General features: G+C 40.7%; 1 protein-coding gene across 25 annotated transcripts in view; it reads right to left on the reverse strand.

Moving 5' to 3' along the window:
* Positions 1 to 9,733, reverse strand: part of Cadps (calcium dependent secretion activator) — a 418,444-nt gene that overhangs the window by 93,009 nt on the left and 315,702 nt on the right. For 8 of the 25 annotated variants that reach the window (XM_033756967.1, XM_019204901.2, XM_019204913.2 and 5 more), the window contains one exon: positions 6,424 to 6,530. In XM_033756967.1, the coding sequence (XP_033612858.1) occupies positions 6,424 to 6,530 (107 nt within the window). Of the gene's footprint in view, positions 1 to 1,089; positions 1,111 to 5,425; positions 5,435 to 6,423; positions 6,531 to 9,733 lie in introns of all 25 variants that reach the window. The other 17 variants (XM_019204903.2, XM_019204898.2, XM_019204899.2 and 14 more) reach the window with 3 other exon arrangements.

The raw sequence follows: 9,733 nt of genomic DNA on the forward strand, positions 1-9,733 counted from the left end.
TTCAGACTGACTGTGCATCCAGCAGGGTTTGGTCACTTTATTGTAAAGAGAACAGCATCCTGGCTTCAAACGGGACTCTCCGAGTCCAAGGCAGGGCTCTTCACAGTTCTAAGCCTGCCACCAAGAGGCCTGACGTGTAGGTCACAGGGTATAGCTGAAGAAATGACAGACCTGGAACTTCTGTTCAATTTACAATAACTCAGTAGGTTTTGAGTCATGCTCTGTATCATTGCTGTTGGCTAGTTCTTGCTCTAAGGTATTAAAATTTGGGAGTTTCTTCACTGTGTTTGTGGGTTTTCTGCTGGTCTAACTTGAAAATTTGCAGTTATTGTGCACTTGTATCTATGTATCTGGGGGCTAATTATGAACTCAGGGACTCACGTCTCCCTACACAGTGGAAACATTACTCCTACTTCATGCTATGTCAAAGGAAACCATTGTTGCAATTGTCACAGAACTTTTGAGGCAAAATCTCTTTCTGCAAAGGAGCCCTTGGTTTTACATCCGCTCTGAAGGAAAGATCAGGCTTAGGGTAGGAGATACCAAGATCAGAACTTACATTCTGGAGGTTGGACACATATGTACATTGAAAACCAAAAAATATCAGTGAAGTAACTCATTTGCATGCACGTGAGCCCTTGAAAATCACTGTGCACGGTCTCAGGTATGACATTCACATCAGATGGGCCAGATGCGAATGCAATTCAAAGGCACGCATGCATGGTGACTAATCATCTCTGGCAGGGAGCATGCAGCATGAGTGGCGGTGTCAACAGGCCCTGTTTGCTGATTTCAAAGAGAGCAATAAAACAAAAACAAATTGCCAGCCCCGTCTTGTCCCCCACCTCCCCACTCAACACTATAAAGTATTTACACTGGAAACACTTTCCGGAGCATTCACCAAAAAATGATGGGAAGGCATTTGGAAACATGAAAGATGGTTATGGAAATAATTCCATAAATGAAAGGGTTTGCTCAATGGCCAAGCTCTTCTGCAATCTATCGGTTATTAGAGGGACATTCTAACAGCCACGGGAAGGCAGAACAGGGGTCCACCTCTCTTCTTTCGTGAGATTTCACTTTACTTACTTCTCCTTTATCAACGTGTGGCTGGTTTGCAAATTAAATGGAAAAAATCAAGTCATGGACCATTCTGCAAGGTCTGCTTGGCTGGAAATAGACACCTGCTGTTTCTATTTTAATTTACTGTAAAACCTCACTGATTCAGAGTAAAGGGAGCCTACAAATGCTGGTCTGTCAACAGAAAAAAATCCTGAATGGTTAAGCTTTTTAAAAAGAGGCATCATTTTACTGCTTTTGAATGTAGTCTGTAACGGAAAACCAAAGTAAATACCATTTATAGTATTCATATTGTCTATATTAGTGTAGGTCTGTAACATACTTTTTAATCCTGATAATTATAGATACATTGACTGATAAATCAAAGTTTAAAAAGATAGAAGATTTAATGTCATAGGTTTTAGGATGAAAAAAAGTACTGGTGTATGAAGAACCTTTAGAATTTCAAGACAGAGTTGAGATCATGTCAGAGAATTTATTTAAGAAAAATTAGAAAAGCTATATCTGCAGTTAAACTGTCTGCAATCAAATTATATTTGGGTCTGAACTGATGAGGTTTTATTGTGGCTTTACTACCCTGGGGCCTGAGACTTCTTCCACTGACTCTTTGGTTAAATCCAGTAGAGAAAAAAATCTTCCATCCCACCCCCAGAGCTTTGTCAGCTCCTTTATGTAGAAGCCATTTAATTGCTGGAATTTACTGGAGTCCCATTCCCACCCCTAAAATTACGTGGAAGGCTAACTCTCATAATCCCGATTCAAGGTATTTGTAGAACTCACAGGAGCACATCAAATGTTAGCTAGCACTCATTCTCTATTTCTATTTTTTTTTTTGGAGAGTGAGTCTCACTATCCAGTTCAGGCTGGCCTTGAATCCACTATGTAGCCCAGGCTGGCCTCAAGCTTGCAGTGATCTCCTGGCTCAGCCTCCCAAATGCTGGGATTACAGGTGTGCGCAACCCTACATCGCTAGTACTTTTTCTTGCATTAAATCATTAACTTTATATCTTCAGTATGAGGCTAAGAAAATGGCTACTGGGGAGGACTGTGTTTCCTGCCCAGACATGATTTTGCTCTAGGATGACAGGAAAAAACAAACCAAAAGAAAAGCCAACCACAAATGCCTGAAAGTAAAAATCTCTTAGTCCAACTTCATATCTGGTTCTTACCGGCTTCTTAATTTAAAAGTTGCAAACCAGAGACCGTAGGAAGCACCACATCTACCATCTGTAGAGAATTCAGTCTCTTTTTGTAATTTATTGTATTACTGAGTAAGTACCTAGAATTCTTCTAATAATAATCATATAAATCGGTAGCTCTATGGTTCCCGTGGTATGAATTATTGGTGGGGGACTTGGTGGATGGATTCAAGTGACCAAGAGAATTTCAGTTTGGGACTTTGTAGAAGTGAAAACTGAGCTTTTTTTGTTCATATAAAATAATTATTTTCAAAACCTTAAAATCAAACCTGACTCTCTGAGAAGATTCTAGCAAGGGCAGTAAAAACCAAAAAAGCAGTGTAGCCCCAGTTACTGAACAGAGTTTGTGTGCCGGATGGGTGAGGCAGAATATATACATAATTTATGCTCCCTCCTAAAGGTGAATGCTGTTTTTGTTTGTTTGTTTTGTTTTTTTGAGACAGGGTCTCACTAGTAGTTGAGACAGCTGGAACTCCCTATGTAGCCCCAGGCTGATCTTGAACTCACAGGGATCCTAATGCCTTAGCCTCCTGAGTGCTGGGATTACAGGCGTGTGCCACCACACCCAGCTTGGTGAATGCTGTTTTTATAGATGAGGTAATTCACAATGGTCATGGACACCTAAAGTCTGAATAAACCTTTTCCAAAGGTAAGGAGAGTTACACATTAGCTTCTACATACTTACCCAGTGCTTTCTGTTACTCAAAGACAAAGTTGTGTGCTTTAGGGTACAGTTCACCACACTGAACACACTGTACATTTTGCACACCGACTAACATGTATATATGTACCCCTCTGTATACCACAATACATATATACATATACATACATATACATAGAGAGAGATTGGGAAGGGGCAGCGTCACTTCATGTAGGCGTAAATTCATGTGCATAGGAATAGCTCAGGCTCTTAAACTAGAATTAAGTTGCAAGTAAAAGAGAGATGTGACAACTGTTACCATATAGTGCACTGTATATAGTACAGGATTATTATTAGCTAATGAGTATCTTTTTCTTTTGGGACATTTAGTTATTCTGTATAAGAATTAATCATGGCTTTAGAGATTATCATTATTATTTTTTGCAGGGGAAGGTAAGTCTGCTTGTCACTTTTGTCTGTGTGGTACCAACCAACAGCACTGCCTCAAAGTTAAGATCTGTGCTGAGGACTGAGTGATGTTTTTTGAAGGGTTTACTGAGCCCCCAGAGAATATGAGTAGCAGAAAAAAAATCTTCATCCTTTTTTTTGAGAGGCAACCCCACCTAGGGTTCCAGGTAGATTCTGCCCTGTTCCTCTCTGCTTGGGCTGTACACTGGAGTCCCGGGGCAGCTCTGGGGCTCAGCCCTCTCTGGAAGATGCCAACTGAGGGAGCTGGTGTGCATCTTGGTGTGGGCCTCGCCAGGACCTCCTTCCGGGTGACTGCGGTCTGTGAGAGAAGGCGAACAGGTGGGCGTGTGGCTCCGGACAACTCTGCCACAAAAGGAATCCACCTCTTCTTCTGTCTGCTCGCATTCACTAGGTACTTCCACAGAGCTCTGTCCTTTTCCTCAGAGTCACACAATTTGTTCCTTAGGAGTGTTTCCCAGGGCCCCTACAGCCAAGTTTCGTCCAGGGCTTGCTATATGCCAGGCTAAAGGCCAGATGCTCAGTTTATCGTGGCCTTCCAGCCTAAGGACGGCCATCCTCCGTTACTTCTGGTGGACGGCACGGGAGCAGTCGAGAAGGGCAAGGTCACGAAGGAAGGAGAGGAGAAGCTGGAACCCAAGCCTCTGCCTCTCTGCACGCAGCTCCTCCTGCACTCGGTGCCTAGCACTTCCTGCTGTGCTGCTCTTCACAAAGCACCAAGGCGCTCGCTTCAGATGCCCAGTAGGCAGCTTTCACACGAGTCATGAGGCTTCGTGATGGGCAAAATTATTAATTTGGGAAATAATCCTATACAGTTGTCTTAAAGAAAATTGGTGTCTGGAACTCCTGAGCATGCTAAAGTGTTTATCGCTGAATTCTAAAGAGGTAATGAGAACAAAATTAAAGTTATATCTACTTATTTATTTACCCTGAGCTAAGGTCTGAGTACAGAAGATTAAAATATTTTGCGAGGATGGTTACTGAGTCAGGGTAGGATAATGCTTAACCTTTAGTGGAAAATGACTCTCCGGAAAAATATAAATCCCTTCTTTGGAATAACTTTCCTTCTTTTGAGACATTTAGGCAAAGAGACAACCTTTCTTAGCCTGTAGTAGCCTCCGATAACAATATAATTATACACTGAGGATATATGTTGTTTTCCTTCATCTTTTAACACTTGAAGGCCTGGGAAAACCTGTCTTCTTTTTATTTACGTCTTCAAAAGCACGTGGATTTAGGCAAAGGCCCCAATGGCTACAATACAGGGCAGGGAGGCCAGAGCCCCACCAGCCTCCAGAGGTGATACTGAAGTTACCCAGAAAGAACACACTTTCCATCACTTGAACCTCAAAAGTCTTCAATCTAAAACAAACACATACAAAAGAGTAGGAAAAAACCCTAAGCCAACTTAATTTCTCGTGTCTGGGGGTTAGTTCTAGGTGCGTGTAATTGGAGGGAACTGATTTGATTCCCTCCTTGCATCTGGCTGTCCCTAGCTGCTAGATACTGAATGGTTAGTGACCCCTCCTCAGGGGGCTGTACCCCATTCCCAGAGGGTTTTCAGGTATTCATTATTCTACGACACTCTCTCTATATATAAATACTGTATATATGACTCACATACAGACAGCTGCAGAGGAAGATTAGTATCACTCCCACCAGCTACTAGGTGCTACGCTTGGTACTCGTTTGCTGTCATAAAGGTGAATACAGACGGACACAGAAGACTACTGCAGGCTAAGGACAGAATCAAGGCGGGTGGGAGGCGTGTATCAGGATGTAACTGCAGTCGTTGTAAGTGTATCAATCGCTTCATGCACGCACGAGAGAATCACTCCACAATCACCCTGCGTGGAGGGCCATCCGTGTCACAAGCAGTCCACCAGAAGGTGCTGTCACATTCCTCGGTCAGTGTTAGGAAGCAGGAGCCCAGGGAAGAGTCCCATTAGAAGACATGGTACTGAGGGGCATGCACAGAGGAGGACAGCAGCTGGCCGCTTTGCTCGGCTTAGTCACGTACCTCTTTTCCCTGCCACGATCAGCCAAGATTGAAGGGAACGGTAGAGAAACAGGGAGGAAATTTAAATATGCAATCAGGCATTAGTGGGATGGCGGGTTTAGGGTGTGTTGGATATCATTTAACTACTTGGCCAACTCGCACTTAGCCACGGGAATGACCACTTTGGGTGACTGAGAAATGACTGTCATGGAATGCCTCTCCCCTCTCTTTCTGTAAATCTGAATGTAGAAGAAGAGAGACGGGTATACTTTTCAAAAAGGTTATTTTAAAGGATGATTTTAAAGCTCAGTTTGAAATGAGCAGCGACACAACAGTTTAACCATCATGAACTTTGCTTAGAAGGGTAGGGTTGTTTAAGTCCTTATTGGTTTGGGAGTTAGTTGGCGCCTTGAAATTCTTTAGCTTATAATTATTATCAGGATCATCATTTTAATAGTGGTTTGTAAAAAAGCATGCTGTATTTATTTGGGTGCATGTTGGAGAACTGACAAATTGAACAACACAGAAAAATTTGCTCTTTCACTACATTCAGCAACCAAGGTAATCTAAGTTTAAAACTAATGAGGACTAATACAAGCAGAGTAAGTCACAGAGATAAATTCAAAAAGATGGCCTGTGATCCACACACCAAGGAACCAATCGAAACAACAGTGGTGGCAACAAAAACAACCACAAAAGACCAAAAAATATTTTGTGTGCTTTGGACGAGGGTGACCAGATGTTGCTTGAATAATTAGCTTGAAGAAGCACTCACCTCCTGTTCACTGCTAGAAACACCTGAAAATTTAGGCTGCAATGTATAACACGCAATCACTGTTTGGTTGTTTGAAACAACCTCCCAAAGACTTCTCCTTCCAAAACTTCCACTTTCCTTCTCCTTGCAAGCCCCGTTAAAAGAAAATGGGTGTTAAGGCATCTTATTCACAACCCGGTTGACAGAGTCAGCTTGCACTTCTGCTAAGGGTCACTCAGGGCCATTTCCCACGGAGCCTGCTCACCTCTGCGTGGTGCTCCTCATTCTGCTGAAGAACTTCAATGACTAGTTCAGCAAGACGTATTGTATCTTCGAGCTTTTTGGCAGGAGTGATTAACCGGCCTACATTTTCTGTAGTACAAGAATTTGAGTTAAAATTCAGCGAAAGTGGCCTGCTACTCCTGTGGCCATTACAACTAGTGGATAAGAAATTGTGAATAGTTATCAAGTTTTAAAAAAAGAGTCATGCAAATGTTAAGTGCCATGTAATTAGTAGTGAGCAAACCATAGAGCCATTTTATTGTTATGATCACCATCATTATAATACAAAATAGGAAAAAAGCAGTGCTCCAGCTTAAAATTTGCATATGAAGCTATATTGTCTATGACAGCTTATTTCAAATTTAGTGACATTTTGCATACACATTCTTTAAAGACAGCATAAATGTACTATCTTGCATCACTTTAGACTGTTTGGGCTACTGGACGTGGGAAGATGTAACAGAAGCTTAATCTGATTGCTGCTACATTTGTTTTCTAGATTGGCCTCTAAACATTCAATATTACAGCATTCTTTTTCATTATAGGTCTGCATATTGAACAAGTCTTCATTTTGAAAATGTAGATTCAATACTTTCTTTGTTTCAAGCTGTCTAGGGAGGAGACAGTAAAGAAAAATCAGACATTCCTGGGCTATTACATAGAAGGCAGGATAAAGTTATCTAAAAGGGTATTGGGACTGGATTATTATATGAGGTGTGGGTATTTTGTGCCACTGGTTGCTATAACTGAGATTTTCTCACTGAAACTGCAATAATGGACTCATTTGTTTTGGTTGGTATTTAGTTTCTCTTGAGTTGACAAGGTTGCATTTTCATTCAGCTGAAGAAGAAACCTAACCATGGCTTATGTAGCACCCTTCACAGAGCTGAGCTGATGAATGTTTGGCAATATCATTAAGTTGCAAAACATTGTGAATTATTTTCCTCTAGGAAAAGAGTAATATTTTAAAAATAAAGGTTTTCTCTGAGTCAGTGAAACGGATTCAATCAGTCTGAAGTCAAAGGGAAATCTGCATTTCATGCTTAGCTCTCATCAGATCTTGAAGATTCAGAGTCATTAGGAGCACATGAGGTCTAATGGGAATAAAGATCATTCAGCATGATTCCATAAGATGTGTACAAATATTTACAAAGGGACTGCTGAAATGTGTTTTCATCTGAAGCAGGTATGTTTTGACACACAAAGCTTCTAGCTAAAGAGAATTACTAACATGTCATAAGAAGGTTTTGTTTTGTTGGGGCAAGAGAAGCGACTTAAACAAAATCATAGGAGATAGCTGCTTAAAAAAAAAGACCTTATAATTTCACTTTGTGCATTTTTTAGCATATAAGATCATTAGTGTTTTAGGATTTAATTATAATTAAAATTCAGTGAAATGCTTAGTTCCTGCCAATGGGAGTTAAGACTGATCAATGGGACTGGGTAAGATTTCTAGGAGGTAAAAGTTTCAGTCCAACCTGGCCCAAAGGCTGGTGTGAAAATGTGGTTGGTGGATTTCAGGTCAATGGAGCCTCCATCATCTTTGCTATGGCCTGGTGGAAATGGGGCCAGATCTTTTTGGAACATGAAGGGAGAAGCTGTGGGGAATGTAAGTGTAGGGATCAGACAGCGCAGAGCCAACACCCAGCAAGGAGGTGTGGGAGTTTAGGTGCCAACAGCTCACTGCTTGGTCCTGAGCAATAAATACTTGGAGGAGAAAGAATGAGTGACAAGATTGATCTTTGTGCTTTTTGGGGCACCTAACCTGTTTGTAATTTTATAAGTAGACTACCTTAATTTCATTAAGAGACTTTCAGGCATTTCTACAAACATACTGCGTATATATGTTTGGGTAATAGGTGTAGCGTGAGGCATTTGCATTTTGATAGTAAATATGCACAGGTCACTACTTTGATTAGTTGATATTCACATTTACACATCAATGTGCAAATTCCTCATCCTATGCTTATTACCCATTGGACACATACACCCACTTACATACATCACACACTTACATACATTTTCTAGTAACCAGACAAGCCTGTACATTAATACAGATCTGCAGGAAATCCCATTTAGGGGCACATCTTTGAAATCTCTCACTTTAAATCAGACAGCATTGTCCTTTTGGGTGGAATACACACCAAATCTAGGGAATTCTGGATGTACAAGACATATGATACAGAAGAAAGGAAATGATTCCCACCAATGTTTTTAGGCACATTTATTTACAAAGTACAGATGACTTATATGTTTGGAGAATTCCAAGATGCTTAAGCTAGGACCACCTGAAGATTTGTTTTAATATGCAGTGCTCTTAGACTGACTACAATATATATCAATAGATACACATAAAGTGTGCATGTGCTCGCAGCATTCTGAGTGTGTACACATGCACGCAGATATGTGTACTCCTTACGTATATATACAGACAGTATGTTTAATAAAACCTTTTGCAATGTTACTTTAACATGCAACCATTAAAATAAGAAGGCTAAGGATCCTTTAATCTAGAATACTTGATCTGCCAATTAACCCATGTAACCAGACTTTCATTTACTATTAATTAGTTGTGATTCCATTATCTGTAAATCAATCCACTTTAGAGAGACAGAGCACTATTTTCCTGTTCATTTGCATAGCTAGCTAAATGGCAAAAATGTACTAGACATGATTTCTCTAAGATGTTGTCTTTAAAGAAAATATTGTACAAAATCCTTCAGCACTTCTTCCCTCCCCACCCAAAGAGGTCAAGGAGAAGTTTGTGCTTAAAAATGGTGTTTTTGGTCACGTTTGCTGTCTTGAAATGCACTGCAATATTCCTATCCCCCAGTCTTGCACTAGCTGGAGCACTGATGAAAGGAAACTAAAAATACATTATACTTAGGAAACATCTCATACAACAGAATTGAAGCTCATAACATATAAAACTTGTCATGCAAAATGTTATGCAACAACAATGTTATTTTGTGCTGACATTGAGGTTTGAAAATGTTGCATATGTCAGACATAGCTAGACAAAAAAAATGTGGACATTTGGAAATAAATGCTCTCTTTTGAGTATCTCAAAGCCTACAATATTAAACTCGAGAGCCTGAGCCTCAGCTTAGTATTCCAAATAGAAACAAAATTTCAAGAAGAAAAGTGAACAGAAAAGCCAACTAGACTAGAAAGCTGCTGAGTAAAGGAATGGTAAGTTTACAGTACTTGGCTGTGGCCTAGGCATGCCTCTGAGCCTCTGATACAACATGCCGGTTTGCGTTTGGGTGGGTGGAGGAGACCCAGGAGGCGGC

This window comes from Fukomys damarensis, unplaced genomic scaffold, assembly GCF_012274545.1.
Source record: "Fukomys damarensis isolate Sample0158 unplaced genomic scaffold, DMR_v1.0_HiC HiC_scaffold_28, whole genome shotgun sequence".
In the NCBI taxonomy this organism is placed as follows: domain Eukaryota; kingdom Metazoa; phylum Chordata; class Mammalia; order Rodentia; family Bathyergidae; genus Fukomys; species Fukomys damarensis.